Genomic DNA, 18,409 nt, shown 5'->3' on the forward strand with positions numbered 1-18,409 from the left:
TGTGTGTGTGTGTGTGTGTGTGTGTGTGTGTGTGTGTGTGTGTGTGTTAGTATGCATGTGAAACTTATGAGCTCAAACCAACCAAATCAAACCAAAGCCAAGCCAACCAAACCCTCACACTGCACACATCCATGTCAAGACAGGAAGGTTAAAATATTGATAAGTCTGGGTGGAGCACTTGTTTAACATGTTCAAGGCCTTGGGTTCCATTCCCAACACCAGATAGAAAGTGAAGAAAGAGGAAAAGACAAAAGTGAGATGAAAAGAGAAAAAGTCTCTTATTGGCAAATGCACTATAAAGTCCACACATCTCTATGGCAGTGATCCCTCAGTTGCTGACCTAGTTGAAATGGACCAGAACTACAAGGGGTTTTGTGAAAGCCACAGAAAGGGTTCCCTTGTCCAGCAAAGGAAAGTGACAGCAGGGCACCTTTTATACACTCCCTGCAACCACGTTTCTGCCCTCATACACTGAGGCCTCAGAGAGTAGAAAGAAAAGTGCCCTCTCATTCAAGCTGTCCCCACAGTGCTGTTTCTTTTGGCCTAGGTCAGCATGGGGAGAGTGTCTGGCAGGGGCTGCCCACCTTAGAACTGCTGAATTTGAGACATGTCCTAGCCATTCATGCAGACTCAAACCAGTGAAAGAAGGGAAAAAACTTACGGACTGACCTCCCCTAGGGCCTGGGGCTGGATCTTGATAGCTGTTTCTGGTGCATGGGTGAAAGACCACCTGATCTGGATGTCCTCTCTCTTCTTTTCCATGTGGAATTCCATCTAGGAGAACAAACCACAAACAACAGTTACTGGGTAGCAGAGCTCTTCCCCTGAGTCTTAACTAGCGCATACACGCATGCTGCCATGTATGCCATATGTATACTGTATATCCATGTGCTCTATGTATGTGCTGTGTTTGTACAAGGTGTGCACACATATTGTATGTGCATGCAGTATGCTGTGCACATGTGCACTAAAGCTCTCTGTGTGTTCATTTTGTAAGAACTTGTTTAATTAAATTTTTATTTTTTATATTAATTACAGTTTATTCACTTTGTATCCCAGCTCCCCTCCCAATCCCATCTGCCCTCCCTCATCTCCTCCTATGCCCCTCTCCAAGTCCACAGATAGGGAAGTTCTTTTTCTTCTATGTGTGTGCTAGTTGATTTTTGTCAGCTTGACCAAAACCTAAACGAACCTTGAAATGCCCCAATCAGATTAGCATATAGTCAAGCTTGCAGGGATTTTGATTAATGACTGATAATGGAAGAGCACTATGAGCAGTGCTACCCCTGGACAGGTAGTCCTGAATTGCATAAGAAAGCAGGCTGAGCAAGTCATGGGGAGAAAGCCAGTAAGCAGCACACCTCCATGGCCTCTGCTTCAGTTCCTGCCTCTAGGTTCCTACCTTGAGCTTTTACCCTGACTTCCCTCAGTAATGAAGTGTGACCTGAGAGTTTAGGCTGGAATGAACTCTCTCCTCTCCAAGTTGCTTTTGGTCATGGTATTTTATTACAGCAATATAAAAGTAATTAAGATAATGTGAATGAGTTACCTGTGTATATATAAGTATACAGTGTGCAAGCCTGGAGAACCTGGAGGCCAGAAGAGGTGAGATGTCCCCTGGTTAAGCTTCTGCCTTGGCCTACCATGTTCTTTCAGAATGGACATGAACCCCCCCCCCCCAAACTCCTTTCCAGCTTCCCCTCTACCCAGCCAGCTCCTCAGGCCAGGTGACACTGACACTCTATATCCTTATTTAAATGGGGAACTCACTGAGTACAGTGTGTTCTGTGTGTGCTTCTCTTTCTGTCACCAAGGCATAGGAAAGTGGAGAGAGCAAAAGGAACCAGGGCACCATCTTTGGTCCTGGGCACAGCCAGTATCCATGTCCACATGTCCCTGGTATTATGTATGGAGTACCATGGAACCCTTCCCCCTCTACCTGGGCCACTCCAGCAGCCTCAAATGGCCTCCTATATTAAACAGTCCTACTCATGAAGAGGAGGTATAATCATGGAAAGATGGCCAGGCCTTCATCCCTGAAGCCTTATATATAGGACCAGACATAGTATATGGGACTTGGCAGGTGTGATTAGGGCCTGAACCATAAGGTGATGAGAATATCTTCTCTCTCCAGGTGACTAAAAGAATCATAAGTATCTTTATCAATGAAAAAGGCTAGCAGGAGAATGTTCCAATAGGTACGGTTTGAAAACTAAACCTATGGTGACTGTACTAAAAAGGTACAAGGCACAGTGACCAAACAAAGAGTGAGGTGATACATGAGCTCTTTATAACTAATATATAGCCAAGAGGAACACAGTCCTATAACCCTCAAGTATCTTGCTGAATAAAGCTATTCTCAAAGTCAAACTGCCACCATTTTCATCAGATGAGCTGTGTCTGCTTGCAAAAGATCATCACAGCTGGGCTTGATAGGAGAATCAGGGTGTGCCACAGGACCCTCACCCAGTTATCTAGTCACTTCTCCCAACCAGTTATACACAATTCTTCCCTAATTCCATGTGACCACAGAGAGGGGACAGAGTATATAGGCTGAGAAGAACTAGAGGAAAGGGCTCCATCTACATAGTCATCGTCCATGCTGGGTACAGACCTTACAGTGTTGTGTGCTTTTCTGAGTCATGCTTATGGAAACTAACAGTTTAAAGATAATAAGAATGAGACTCAGACCTCTGTAACTCAGCATAAAGGAATCCTCCATGTGTCCCTTCTATGGTAGGGAACACAAGATCATGACCATCATGGATTTCTTGTGACTGATGGAATCTACACCACCTTACCTTTAAATGAAATGGTGAAAGCTGGACATCATATAGCTGGCATTCTGAGCTTGTGGTAGAGGCAGGCCCTGCACTGACCAAGAACTGAAGGGTCTCACCCACCACATGACAGATCACCACCTGGAGAGACAAAGGACAGGGAATCTTCAGAGACAACAAAGACAGTGCATAACTCAGACACCTTTGTTTCACTGAATAACCTAGACTATCTATGTCAGCAAGAAAAGAATTCTGAGCCTCAACTTTGGATACTCAGATACACATTTTTTTCTAACATGAAACAATTCAAAAGCTAGACACTGCCTGATGGATTCTCAAAAGATTCTGTCCTGCTTAAATCTGGTTGTCATGTTTTTCCACACATAATGAAGGTTTTGTTCCTTAAAAATAGCTGTTATTTATTTATTTCTCACAATGGCTGCTTTTATACTCCCTATACAGGGCCAGTGAGTTGCCAGATGTATAGGTGCTTACCATCAGGCCTAACAACCTGAGTGTCATCCTCAGGACTGACATAGTGTAAGTAGAGAACCAACTTCTACAAGTTGCCTCTGACCTACACACACACACACACACATGCACATGCACACAAATAATAAATGTACTTTTTTTTAAAACTCTAGACATTTCTACCCTCATGTAGAAAAAAGCCACTTGCCATATTTTGCTAAAAGTAAGCCTTTAAAAGAAAATAAGTCATAGGTATTACAAGCAAAAAATTTAAAAAGTAGCCAGGTGTGGTGGCACACACCTTTAAAACCAGCACTCAAGAGGCAGAGATAGGTGGATCTCTGAGTTTGAGGCCAGCCTGGTCTACAAAAAGAATTCCAGGACATCCAGGGCTACACAGAGAATGCCTGTCTCAAAACACAAAACAAAACAAAAACTTTAACATATGTTGATACAAAAGAAAGTTAAGAATTTTACCCAGAACATAAAATTATTTCTATCTAAATAATTTTATTATATTAGTTTTAATTTGAGTATAAATTTAAAAACATATAAAGTTTTTATGTAAACTTATAAACATGTAAAATTAAATAACTCTAACAAAAATAGAGCTATGAGCTCAAATATACATTGAATTTGTATTTTAGAACAAAGTTATAGAAGATAGAGACAAGTAATTACATCAACAATAAACCAAGCCACAATCTGTCGTAAGAATTTCAGAGGGGTGATTTTATAACTAAAATAACCCAGTGTTTTTTGTCAGTGAGTCCTAGGGGAGCAGATCTTCTACATCAGATTCCAGTAACGCCTGGCAAAACCCTGAGCATGCGCAGTGCACACCAAGGACAAATGTCAGGTATATAGGGGCTGCAGCAACAGGGCATGTTAGGCACTGCACAGCAGGGTGGCTAGGCATCCCAGAAGCTGGCCAATGAGTCACCGGAAGTCTGAAGATGACACAAGATAGACTTCTGCCTTCCCCCAAGGAATGGCTGATCCCATCCCTGAGGGTCACTTTGAGAGACAGAAAAAAATCTTTAATTCTCTGGTGTATTTCTCCAAATCTAAAACACAAAGTGAAAAGATTATGAAAAAAATTACTTTGCTAGGCCTGATGCACAAAGTGCAGAGCTAGTCCATCCACACCCCCTCTTTCTCATCCCTGGCCTCCCACACACAGTTTACTGCTGGTGCCCCCAACATACAAACTCTAACATACCCTCCAGGTGCTCTGAGCCTAGTAGGGCAACTTCTGGAATCTAGGAGTGGAGTCCTGAGCACACTGGCCTAGCAGGAGCTCACCTAAAAAATCATCTTCCTTCTCAATTCTGGAAAAACCTGGTTCACCTTTCTTTCATTCATTCCTATGACACTGCTCTCAAAAGATGGCTGACAGGGACTAGTTTCATCTTCCCCAGAGTTCACAGAGGGTTAGAACAACAAAAACAACAACAACAAAAATGTTTGGATAAGAAATGTCACCGATTCATGTTAAAAATAACTGTTCTATAAACAATCCTTTCTGGAAATTTTGATAGCAGAGAAACTCCATGGGCCAATGGCTGATGCAAGGAAATGCTGTTCCCAGGGCCTGAGCCTTTTGCTGCTTGAAATAAAACAATAAAACAGAGGAGGTTTTGCCACATGACTATTAAGATGCTCTAGAACCTTCTACCCTGAGCCCACCAGCACTGTACTAAGAACACAGTTGGCTTGGGATAGGAACTAGAGGTGTGCTTTAAACCTCATAAGAAGCTTTGGTTTCCAAGGACACATAAAGCTGCCCAACAATCATCTCTTGAGTGACACAGAGCATCTAAGCACTTGGGTAAACCTATGAAGAAATTAGGCCAATAACTAAATTCAAAGGACTTCTAGAATACAAGACTCCAAAGCTCATGATTAGCTACTCGAGATGGTCAATGTTAGCTGTAAACTTGACAGGATCTGGAACACCTAGTAGACAAGCTTCCAATCACAGCTAACCATGAGGGGTTGCTTAGGTTAGGTTAGCCTGTGGGGATTATCTTGCTTAAGTTAATTGAGGCGGACAGACCCATTATAAAGGAGAACAGCTTGAGACTTAGACTGAATAAAAAGGAACTAGCTGAGATACAAAATGACTCCAAACAAACCCTTTCTTCCTTAAGCTGCTTTTGTCAGGTATTTTATCACAGCCATAGGAAAAGGGACTGAGAAGCCACTCACCTCCCCTACTTTAAGACCTAGTAGAATCAGTATTGGGGCTGCTTTGGGTTAGAGAGTCTTTTTATAACATCCCAGTTCTTTCCCAACCCTATTGCACCACATTAGCCAGGCACACTAACTAGCCTTTTTTAGTGTCCCCATGGTATATCATAAAAGCTCATTAAACAAACCTTCTGAGCATACCAAAACCACTAGGATCACAGCTCAAAAAATGCACCTAAATAGTTATTGGGGGATTTTTCACGTGGATCACATGCTATAAGGAAGGAGCCATCAAACAAAAAGGACATAGATCCATTACTGGAGCTGTCAGGTCAGAGGGCAGGCTCCAGCAGCCCTAAGGAGTTTGGCCTTGTGTCCTAAAATAAGTCAAACAAATAACAGAAAAGCAGAGAAAGGAAATTTATTCAACGTGATCACACTGAAAAGAGGAAAATGAGAAAGATGTTCAGTTACTCCTCAAGCTTGTCTTGACCCCCAGAATCGGGGCTGAAATGAGATTTAGGTTCAAATGTAGGGCCAAGAGGCATACATAGCTAAGCAGTCCTGGTGAAGGTAGGATCCTGTCCATCACTGCCCAATACCATTTGGCTCCTATTTCTCCTACAATGTAGTCTGGCAAATAGTCGAAATCCTTTTCAGGAGGCAAGTTCCACCTCTAGCTGGCATCAGAATTTTCACCTTTCCTTTCCTCAGTATGAGAGTCCTCATTGCAGTTATTTGGGGAACATTGTAGTATGAAAGCCAAAGGGCATGGGTATCTCTTGCTCATTAAACTATATTCTTTACCAGATTTCAGACCCGTTATCAACAGTTCCCAAATATGTCTTTCCCAACTCTGCCATCTATTCTCACCTATATAAACATTCTTAAAGGTGTGTGGAGAATATCATATCAATAAAGATGTAAGGAGATGTAAGGAAGAATATATCTAATGTCTACTCTGAACAGGGGTCTTCAGTTTAAAAAGTAAAACCAGCCAGAGTTAAGTGCTATCACATACACACAATTCATTTTGTATGATGGTTAACACTGCCAATTGATGGGACCTAAAATCACTTAGGAGACAAGCCACTTGGCATGTCTGTGAGGGAGCGTCTAGTTGCTCCTCAAGCTTGTTTTGACCCTGGAGTGGGGGCTCAAATAGGTCCTGGATCTATCTAGTTTCTGAGGGCAGATGCAATGTGACCAGCTCTCTCAAGCTCCTACCACTATGCCTTCTTCAACATGAAGAACTACATCCTCTCAAACTTAAGTTGCTTTTGTCAGGCATTTTGTCACAGTAATGAGAAATGATGCATCCTATTTGCCCACTGAGACATGATATAGAGACCTGAAGGCTTATTTCATGAGAAACTCTCCCTCCCAGGGGCCTAAAATGAAAAATTCTGGAAACAAGATGGCAGTCAATTCCAAGGCATACTGGATAAATGGGGTATATCTTATCTTTGCTACTTTGTGGGTTCTTTTTTCCTACCCTTTATTCCCCCTAGTTTCACCCCGTGTCATTAGCTAGGAGAGAAAAGAAGGTTAGAGGAAGGAGAGAGAGAGAAAGGAAGGGAGGGAGGGGGGAAAAAGAGAGGGAGAGAGAAAGAGAGAAATCCCTGAATCAAATTTCTTTCCTTTTGTTCTTTCTTTGAGCATGACCAAACCTACTGAAGGACCAACAACCACCCAGGGTGCCTGGGGGGGGGGGGGGGGGGTGAATTCCAAACATCACACAATCACAGAAACTATCTGCAGCTGGCAAAACCACACCTCTGCCCCATATCCCCAGACCTGAGATTAAAACAAAAACATATTCTTATATTTCTGTTTTTAAAGGAACCAAAATTCCAGAATTCTCACTACAATGGGGTATGCCTGAACCATACTAGTTCCCTTTTTTGGATTCTAACTCCCACTCCAGCAATGCTCTCTGCTCATATCAAGAAATAAAACCAAAAGAGGGGGAGAGTGACTATGTAATATGGCTTCACACAGAAGCATCTGTGTATAAGCTTTTTCTCTCAAGGACTCTGCATGAAAAGACATGGAAAAGATGTTTCCGCTAAAAGGAAGACTGGAAGGAACTGGTTCTTTTCCTTGCTGGCACTTAGTGCTTCCCATAAAGGCCAAGTCATCCTGTGATCTGCCCATGATGTTCTAGACTGCAATAAACTTAATGATATAGCAGCCCCCAAAGGTCATTTCACCATATGTCAATACCCAACAAGCAGGTTCCTTCAGGGGCAGTGTCTACAGTGGCACCCAAAGGGTGGAACTTCCCAGGAGAAGCTTCCCCTGCCATGGGAAGGATCCTACCTCAAAACAATTGCACAACCTATTAGCATACATACCAGGTTAATGGCATGACTGGAGTTTCAAGTCACACAAAGCAAACAAAAAGATCAGTGGAGATTTCTGTGAGAAGGAAAGACAAATTTGCTGAATTCACTGCCCTTGCAAACTAGAGAGGAATGGACAGAGCAGGAGCACAATGTTCTCAGAGTAGATGTCAGCACACAAAGGACAGTAGCCATGAAGTAGATATTAAATACACACCACAGGCCTGTGGCTCTGACCTTCCTACTATCTACACTGTTTGTTGCTATGGTTTCACAATTTCATGGGCTGTCTTGTTTTTTTTATCTCTTTCTCATCTCTTCTATAACAGATTTGGGTCAGAGCAAGAGCCACAAAGATTATTGTGCACAGTGGCCAGAGAACCATCACTTGGTAGCTCTGTTCTGTGGCCAAGTGACTTACCTACCCTCTTATCTAGTTTCTCCTCCATCCCATGGCACTGTCTGTCTTCTAACAAGTTTATCATGAGTACAAATGAAAAGAAACACAGCCTGGGCCCATCACACCCAAGGCCATCAATGAGCAATTGAATAATAATCAGTCATTCAGAGCACTGAAGCCTTCATCCAAATTCAGGTGAAGAAGAGAGGTCCTGAGAGGAGCCATGTCCAGAAGGGCCTGGAGGCTATGCCATTCCATACATATTATGTACACATCTTTCACTTTATAGCTTCATAAACTGGAAATAGAAGGCTTTCCTGCCTTCTGTGAACCATTCCAATAATCTGTTGAACTAAAGGGCTCCTGGGAAGCCAAAATTTGTCTCCTGCTAATCAGAAGTGGGGTACACAGCAGGGCCAGGCTTGTAGGCCTCAGCCTGGAACCCAGTTATACTAACATCTCAGGGTTATGTGAGGGTCAGAATTGAACTGAATGGGAAGATACTCAGTATGAAGAAGGTCACTAAGAAACACAATGTTCAATGTCCAAAATGCCTTGTGTGAGCCAGACTGCTCCAGACTCAGTGGGGTAGGCAGGGCCTGAATCTTGCCCCTGCCCTTGGTACTTTTCTCTGTCAAAGCTCTGAGAGATCTCACTATGGGCTGTGCTGAGGGATTGATGATGAACCTGTGTTTGCAGAGACAACTGTGACATACAGAGGTATTGAAAGGCTGCAGGGCAAAGTCCAAACTTAGGGCCCTTTGTATAAACTCACAAGCCAAATAGCCAGTCCTCATTCTTATTCAGCTGGGAGAAGACATTATGTAATGGAACCTGTTGGGCTTGGGAGCACCTGTTCCTTTCTTAGCACAAGCTATGTAGTCTTGGCTAAGGCCATTAGGAAGATGAAAAACAAAACAAAACAAAAACCTGAGGTCATGGAGGAAGCTGGCAGGGAAGGCTTCTAAACACTCTTGAAACTAAAAGTTTTCATTTCTCTATGCCATGGACTTGGTGTCCTCCAGTTCTCAAGAATTCAGCACAGCAGGGAGACTATGTGGGGAAACTGACAAAGACTACACTGGAAATTTTGCATCCCGTGGGAAATGGTCAAGCAGAACACAAAGCTACAACCCAGAACAATATTAAAAAGACATCTCCACGCCTCTGGTCTGTATCTAATGGGGGAGTTAAGTGATGTCCCAACTGGAGCATGCTATGAGAAAAGCTTATTTTTTTCTGGCTCCAGTTCTTTCTAAAAATGGGTGTGTTGTAGCTGGCCAAGGCATCTATCAAAAAATGGAAAGGTCACATACAGAAACCAAGAACAAAAGGGATCTTACCCTCTCAGACGCTCAGGAAGATCACACATACACACATATACACCCTCCCGGCCCCTTCCCCGATACACATCTCTCACATACACATACATACAAACATACCCTCCCAGCTCCCCACATCCCTCCCTACACACACACACACACACACACACACACACACACACATAGGTGAGCAGAGGTTGGGGCAGCTAAGATCCACCAAGGGGCTCCAAAGACAAAGTCCCACCCATAGCCAATAACCAATGGAGGGCAACTACTTTGAGAGTGAAGAGCAAAGATCTGTACCTGCCTGGCTAGCTCATTTGACCTCAGACAACAGCACCTAGACACATCACTCTCAATCATTTCTTCATTTGCCCAAGAAAATGTAAAAGCCAAGAACTATAAAAAAAGGAAGTTGCAATGAAACCAAACACACACACTCTGTGTGTGTGTGTGTGTGTGTGTGTGTGTGTGTGTGTGTCTGTGTGTCTGTGTGTGTGTATACATGCTTTCCTACTTGTTTTGGGAAGGTGACAAGCTACTGAGGATGCTGCTGTGAATAAACCCATTGCATGAGAGGAGGTGGACATAGTGATGGGAGGGGCAACTTCATTTTGGTTTATGTACTTTTCAACTTTCTAGCCAGCACATAGTATTCCCTTTAACTGTATAAAAATGAACACATTGGCATTATCCCCTTTCTAAGGTTGCCTTCCTAGTAGCCAATCAAAACCCTTAAAAATTCTTCAACTCTGAAGCTAGAGAGATGGTTCAATGATTAAGAACACTGGCTCCTTTTTGCAGAGAACCCAGGTTCAATTCTCAGCACCCACACACAGCTCACGATCATTTGTAATTCCAGTCCCTAGGAATCTGACACCCTCTTCTTGCCTCCATAGACACTACACAGACACACATGTAGGTGAAACACTCATCCATGTAAAATAAAATGAAAAATGTTTCTACTCTTTCACAAGTACTTCTACTTTGAAGAATAATAAAGCAATAAACACAAAGTGAAATGATGATAGGGGCAAGGTAAAAGTGGTTACTGCTTACTGCAGGCTAAGCAATCCTGTACGCTACTTAAGTTAAATCATATCACCTCTATGCCCAAGAAGGCTGGGTGATTCATGTGACCAGCTACACATCCAAGACAGAAAGTTGAGCCTTGTGTAAAGAAGCAAGGGAGCATGACACCCTGTCCTCAAATCCCTTCTGCCCAGGATAATGAAGCCTTTGCCTAACAGGCAGATTCCCTCCAGCAAGTCCTGTGCACCCACTGATAAGGTGGTCAGATAACTTAAATAACACAAGGGAAACATAATAAGTTGGGGAAGGGTGGGAAGCAAAGCAATAGACTTGGAAATGTACTGAACAGGGCTAATCTCAGGGAAGCTCATACTGCCCAGGATAATAGGTGTTATTTGTAAATATTCTCTGTTTTCCTGGTTGCTAATTTTGTAACAATAAAACTTCTGTATTTGAGACAGAATGCACCACTTGCAGCAACTTCAGAGCTGTAAGCATCTGCACATGATGGCATGCATATCCCTGTCTAAGGGTATGACACCCCCACAACCAGCTACCAAACTAAGGGACTGTTGAGGATGAAACCACAGATCAGCCACAGGAAGAGCAAACAAAGATGAGTGAATAAAATGAAGCTTTTTTTTAAAAGTTTATGAATTTCTCTATTGATTTTCACCATGCATGCAACTCATCCTCTCCTTTATACCTAGGCACATAGTTTAACAGTGCCACCACCAAACTTCAGAACATTCCATTTCCCAAACAGAAGGTCTGTCCCTACAAAATACTAACTCTGTGCCCAGCCCCTCCCAGCCACCACCCCCCCCATTTTATTTTCTGCTTGTGCACTTGACTCTATGGACCACATCCAGAGCCCCACCTAACACCTCTTACAGCGTCTGTCCTTTTACATCCGGACTTAGCAAAAGGTCCTCATACACCATGAAGGACATGTCAGCATTTCGTTTTTTATGAGGCTAAGTAATATTCTATATCCATATTGATGTGTCCACACAGCTTGGACTGCTTTTCCTTTTCCCTTTTGTCTATGGTGAATGACATGATCTGAGCAGGATGTACAAACACTATTCACATTAAGGCTTTGGTTGCATATTCACCTAGTAGATGGACTAATAGGAATGCACTTCACCCATCCACTTTCCAAGGCTGCTTTTATTTTATTTGTTTGTTTGTTTGTTTGTTTATTTATTTTGTCAGTATGAAGATCCTTAAAGCTAGACTGCTATAAAGTCTGTATCTCTGTCCCTCCTCAGATGCCAAGCTAGCTCTTGGTACTATTCCACTGCCCCTCAGACTCAGCAGTTTCAGAAAACAACAAACACAAGCTGCCAAGTTCCAAAGAAATACAGTCTTTATCTGCCACTGACAGAGACAATGCTGGCTGTTGGAGCAGGCACTTCCCAAGGAGGTACCAGCTAGGTTACGCTCTCCACTCTCTATGCATCAGTTTCTACCCTGTAAAAAGTGGCCACAGGCCCATCTACTTCCAGTCCTTGCCAGCTACATGGACTGTGCAAACTTAAATATTCCAATGCCTACCACAGGCTTCAGTTCCTTCTGCCACTCTAGTATCTTCCAAAGAGTTCTTTGGACTCACTAAGGGAATAGCATGGACATGTGACTTCTGTACTAGCAAGGTTTGGAGGGAAGGGACTTTTCTTGGGCTGATGGCACAGCACCACAGTAATCAATCTGGCCAGTTTTAAACAAAATATCTTGGACCCACCTAGTCCACTATAACCTGGCACACTTAAGTGTGCATCTGGGAAGCTAGAAAAGTAACCAGGCTCCTGTAGCATCTGTCATTTATGCCTGTGAGAAAAGAAAGTAAGCTATTTATCCAGCCAAGGAAGAGGAATAAATAAGTTTGACTCTACAAAACCCTAACCCTGAAACAGCCAAGCAAGAGGGATACATAAGCCTGGCTTGTCCAATGACAGCTATGGAAACAAAGCTGTAACTAATCAGATGAATCTCAAATTCCATGAAGAAAAATCCTGGTACTAAAGTATGACTACAAGTTGATAGAAGTTAAGAAATATAAATAATCCTTGCTGTGAAGATGACACAGGTGTGTGGGGGTAAGGGATGGTAGCACTCTCCTCCCAACCTGGGGATACCTGGGACCCTCTCCACACTGTCTGCTAAACACATGCTGCACATTTAACTAGATGTGAGATGTGCACAGATCTGCAAATGCAGGTCTTTCGCATGCAGGGGTGAGGGACACAGAAGGCTGGAGGAGACTAGCCGGATTTCAGGGTGGTTCCCACAGTGGGCAGGAAGCAGGGGCAGAGGACTGAACTATTGTCTTTGTCACAGCCTAAAAAATATCCTCTTCACAGAGACACTTCCACACTGATGTTTCTACAGCAATCTTCACTATAGCTAAGTTATGAAACCAGCTTAGATATCCAACGACAGAGGAATGCATACAGAAAATGTGGTTTCAATACACATGGAATCTCCTTCTGCCATTTAGAAGAATGAAGTTATACCATTTATGGGAAAATGCATACAGATAGAGAGAATCTCATTACACCACACTCAGAAGAACAAATACTACCTGTTTCTCTCATTTGTGGTTCCTATATTTTACATAGATACACAAAATCACATACATTAATATGACATACAAGTATAAGCTAAAGTATCAAGGAAACAGAGGAAACTAACAGTAGCAGGTGGGGAGAAAATTCTTATTTAAAAAAAAAGTTTTAGTTTAGTTTTATTGATGTGTATGCAGATACCTTTGGAGGCCAGAAGAGGGTGTCAGATCCCCTGGAGCTAGAGTTACATCAGGTTGTGATCTACTCAGTATGGATACACCAAGCACTCATCTAAAGAGATGCTAAGCCATCTCTCTAGCCCAAATCTATATTCTTTTTACGTATATAGAAGCACACTTTCAAGAGTTGTAATGAATGGCACTGATAGGGTTCCTTTTCCTTTTCCTCTTACAGTAAGACTCACTCACTGACATCCATAGAAACCACAGTGACAGAGATGTCCCATTAGCCATGTAGGGAGGGTTTTTAAGTCTGGAAGATAAGCTGATATTAGGAAAATAAGCCATTTTTAATATTGGTGAAGACTCAGAGCCCAAGAATATAAAATGAATAGTATTAACAATAATAATAATTAGTAATAAAGATAATAAGTACAAGATGGTAATGTGAATACAAGTTGAAGTTAATCTTTGATTTTTTATTTCCTTAGACTTTCTGGTTAGTCTCGTGTGTATCTCACTTGTAAACTTTGAGCAATAGGACTAATTCTATATCACACCTCACTGGCAGAAACTCTACCTCACACAGATTACTTCACATGTGCACACTCAGAAGTTGTACTGAGAGGCCACAAAATTCAGCCTTGTAGACTGCACTCAGATGCTTTCAACACATTTGTAGCTGTATAGCCATCCCCACCAACAAACCTTCTGCCTGTAGGCAACCACTCCAATCCCTACCAGACCCTTCTCCACCCAGGTCCTAGCATCTCTAGCTACTTCTATTAGCTGGTTTATCTGTTCTGGGCATTTCATATAAATGGAATCATACAACACAGGGCTGCATGTGCCTAATGTTTGTTTTTTGAGACAGGGTCTCATGTAGCCCAGTTTGGCTTTAAACTCACTATGTAGCTAAGAATGACCTTGAACTTCTGACCTTCCTGTCCTTACCTTTTGAGTATTAAGATTACAGGTATGTACCATCATACCTAATTTATATGTTAGAGAACAAATGTAGGGCTTCTCGAGTGCTAGGAAAGCATGTTTCCAATTGAGCTACATCTCTAACCCCCAAAGATCATATTTTCCAGGCTCACTGGTGGTACACACATATGTGTTGGTGTTTCTCAATGCTGAATGATATTCTCTTATGTGCAGAATTTTTTAATATACACTTTCTCCCAGAATAATGGTTCTATATTTTCACCAATTCTGAAGCAAACCACTTGCCCAGCTCCAGCTTAGCACACACATAGGGAAAGATGGCATAGTTCGAATACCTAGCTCACCTTCTCCTGGGTTGATTTGACCATACTGGAGACCTCCCCAATTCTCAGCTGCAAGGACTGTGGCCGTGGGTATTGCTGAAAAGAGAGATGCAGTGGACCCTGGAAGAAAAAAGGTCTATGTGAGGAGGAATGCATAAATGTAGCTTGGATTTTGTTTATTTTTAAATAAAATAATTTTTTAAAAAAACCCCTGTTAACAGAACATCCCAGCAATGGTTATCAGTAAGCACACAGAGAGAGAGAGAGAAAGAGAGAGAGAGGCGGAGGGGGACCAGCCCATGTTGGAGCTTGCTTACCACTTCGCAAGCAGGACTCCACAAGGAGGGGATGATAGAGATGGCAATTGACTCAAAGATAAAGCAATGAAGCATTGTGTTCAACCCTAAGGTTCAGAATAGGAAAGAAGTGCAGATTTGGGGCAGGCTGTGGGTACACCTTACCCTCTCAGTTGTGTCTCTTCCTTATTATGGAAGTGCTCTTCTCTGGGTGGAGGGAATTACCTCTTCTACTTTATGAGGTTGTAGGCATACTGATACTTGAGGTGCTATCTCCCTTCTCCTCTTCTACTGCTTGGCAGAAACCCAGAGCCTGACATCTCTCTGGGATGTGAAATGACACAGAAGACTACTGACTGGAAAGGAACTTATCTGGTAGCTGTGTTCCCAGTCTTTGCCTTACAGCCCTCCAAAGCTGCTTGGCTCCCCAGCCACATGGTTCAATAAGCTTCATGCATTCTCCAGTGAACTCTGTGTCTCTCTTGTTTTGTTTTTTAATTAATTTTTTGGTGTGTGTATATGTTTATTATGTGTGTATGTAAATACTTATTTGTGTGAATACAAGCACATGGCCTGTCTGTCATAGTCCAAATGTAGGTGGAGGCTAGAGGAAAATCTTAGGTGTCGGTCCTCTCCTCCATCAGTCCTTGTTTGAGACAGTCTACATGCACCAGGCTAGCTGCCAATGAACTTCCAGGGATTTTCATGCCTCTTATCTCACCATATGAGCTCTAAGATTATAAAGACACATCTACCTTCACATGGGTTCTGGGATTCAAACTCAGGTCCTCATACTTTGTGTGGCAAGTGGTCTACCCACTGAGCAAACCTCTTTTTCTGGGGCAGCAGAAGTGGGGAGTGTCTTTCAAGTTAAAAATTTCCAAGAGAGGGCTAGGGATATTGTTGTGGAAGTTTTGGTTTATGATATGTAAACATGTTTTTGTTTTAATCCCAGGTGTGGGATATGGGACTGATTCAGATTGTCCAAAGTGGCAAAATATTTGCCTCGTGTGGGCTCTTGGACAGCTGCAGATGGTTTAATTCTGAGGACTCTGTAAGGGGCTCCAAGAAAGAAAGCTGCTGCCGCTCCTGGTTGCTGTTGATGCAGTGTGTCAAGAAGAAATTGGAGATATCCTGAAATGAGGATTGAACTTGCCCCAAGGAACCTGATGACCGTAACCAGCAGGAAGTAGCTAAGGAAAACAAAACTGTCTTCTCACCACTAACCTTCTTTCTCGCCTACTCAGTATTGGGGTGTTGGAAGGGACTGGGGTAGAGTGGGGAAAAAGAGGACTAAAAACATAAATAAATTAGATTTTAAAAGTAGCACCAACAAGATATAGCTCAGCTTGCCAATTTCTTGCCTAGCATACATGAGGCTTTAGATTCTATCAGCATGGTACTACTTCTCTGAAATCCTAGCACTTGAGAGGTGGAGGCAGAAAGATCGAAAGTTCAAGGCTACTCCTAGGTAAATATTGAGTTTGATGCCAGCTTGAACTACATGAAACCCTGTTTTGTTTATTGTTTTAGTTTTTTTTTAAATCTCCAAATAGCAGATATATTAAATCAATGTGAGTATAAGGCAGTAAAATTTATGCTTTATAAAAGTAAATATGGGTTGGACAGCAAGTCAAGGACTGTCCTCTTAAAATGAGTTCCCTGGAAAGTCCCAGCTTGCATACCAAGATGCCCTTAGATTGAAATCTTTAACTTTTCCTGCCAGATATTCTTCCCTGTCTAAGTTCTGCCTGGGTAGCAAGAAGCTGCTGCCCTGTGTGTCCTGTAAGTCAGGGCTCCATGGCAGTGAGCAAGTTACCTATATGAGTATGAGCAAAAGTAGAAGACAGAACTGGCATGTGATGGGACTAGGGGTGCTCTGGCAGGCCTAGCACAGAACAGCAATGGCATAACTCTCCTCTGATTTTTTTTAAAAAGAATTCCCAATGTCAAGCATAAAATACACAGTTAATTTTGATTTAGGATTTAGAACTTCACCCTATGCTAACAGCACCTACCTTATTCCTCAATCAGGAAAGGTTGTAAAATTTACATTGCAGGAGGGATGATGTTACCATCTCCAGACTGTTCTAGCAGAGTCTAGAGCTGGAGCTGGCTTTTGGGGAAGCAGTTGGCTAAGGACTCTATGAATTTGCTGCACTATGAGCTGACCTTGTGGCACAAAGGCTAGTGCCAGCAGGTGCCATCAGCAGAGTGCCTAAATGCTAAGGTGAGCCAGCAGAACAGAGCACCCTAGAGAAGCCTAGAAATACAGGGCTGCCTTCCTTCCACCTAGGCACTGACTCTGTCCTGGAGCCACAGCAAAGCAAGTAGGGTGGGTGTTTCTTCTTGTGGTGCCTTCTAAGCAGAATTTTGGAAAGATCTTTAATGTCAAGGGATGCTCTTACAAAAGACACAAACTATAAGTTAAAATAAGAGAGAGTGCTGGAAAGATGGCTCAGTGATTAAGAGTACTGGCTGTGCTTCCAAAGGACCTGAGTTCAATTCCCAGCACCCACATGGTACCTCACAACTGTCTGTAACTCCAGTTCCAGAGGATCTGACACCCTCACTCATATACAAGCAGGCAAAAAAAAAAAAAAAAAAAAAAAAAATCACTAAAAAACTAAGGATGGGAAGACTACCTTTCTACTTCTAATCCACCTGCCCCTGGGGTTCAGTAGAGTGAATCCACAGTTTTCAACCAATTTCTGCACTGCTGCTGTTCTGACCAAGGCTAACAACCCCATTCCACAACCACCAGCCCAGACTAAAGAAAGACTGCACACACGAGAAACTCCTCATGTAGGAACTGCCAGAAATGCACAGTCATCGCTCCCCTTTACAAACACACACACAACACACACACCAAACAAATAAACAAAAAACCTAAGAAGTTAGATAGGTGACCCTCAGGCCCTGACCCATATTATAGAGCCTCTGTGATTAAAACTGTGGCTCTGGCCAATGAGGGGAAAAATCTAGAACAGACTGACTGCAGGTGGAAGCTTAGTCATAGGATTAACAAGTGGAAAATGCCATACCATGAAGCTTTGTTTCAAGCACACGGCTGTTTAAAATCTGTATTCAATTACCTTCAGCATGTGCTGGCCCTGGCACCATGCACACTCCTTCAGTTGCACATGAAACAGAAGAGAAGTTCATGTTTAGCCTCAGGTCCCATCCCCAAGATACCTAATTATGCATATACAAATATTTCAGAATCAGACATCAAGAACACTTCTGGCCCAAGAATTTCAGATACGGATGTTGCTTGTGGCAAAAGTAACATCCCAAGGCACTGGGAATGGGGGTTTAATTTTAATATTTAGCTCATTTGTAGAAGTCAGAAGACAAATTGGAGTCTCTCCTTCTTCCATGTGGGCTCCAGGGATTGTACTCTGGGCACCATCCTTGGTAATAAGCACCCTCACCCACTGAGCCTTCTCTCCAGCTTGAGTTTTTGTTTTTGTTTTTTTTTTTTTAGTTATTTTGTTTATTTCATATATATATATATATATATATATATATATATATATATATATATATA

The 18,409-nt window shown here is 42.5% G+C and overlaps 1 protein-coding gene across 1 annotated transcript in view; it reads right to left on the reverse strand.

The window, feature by feature from the left end:
- The window catches only part of C2cd2 (C2 calcium dependent domain containing 2), a 61,566-nt gene that overhangs the window by 35,854 nt on the left and 7,303 nt on the right, over positions 1–18,409 (reverse strand). Inside the window, exons 2-4 of the mRNA XM_055614804.1 lie at positions 14,585–14,683; positions 2,802–2,921; positions 670–774 (exon numbers count right to left, since the gene is read on the reverse strand). Coding sequence (XP_055470779.1) covers positions 670–774; positions 2,802–2,921; positions 14,585–14,683 — 324 coding nt within the window. The remainder of the gene's footprint in view (positions 1–669; positions 775–2,801; positions 2,922–14,584; positions 14,684–18,409) is intronic.

The sequence above is a fragment of the Psammomys obesus genome, unplaced genomic scaffold (assembly GCF_907164565.1).
Source record: "Psammomys obesus unplaced genomic scaffold, mPsaObe1.curated_primary_1811, whole genome shotgun sequence".
Taxonomy (NCBI): domain Eukaryota; kingdom Metazoa; phylum Chordata; class Mammalia; order Rodentia; family Muridae; genus Psammomys; species Psammomys obesus.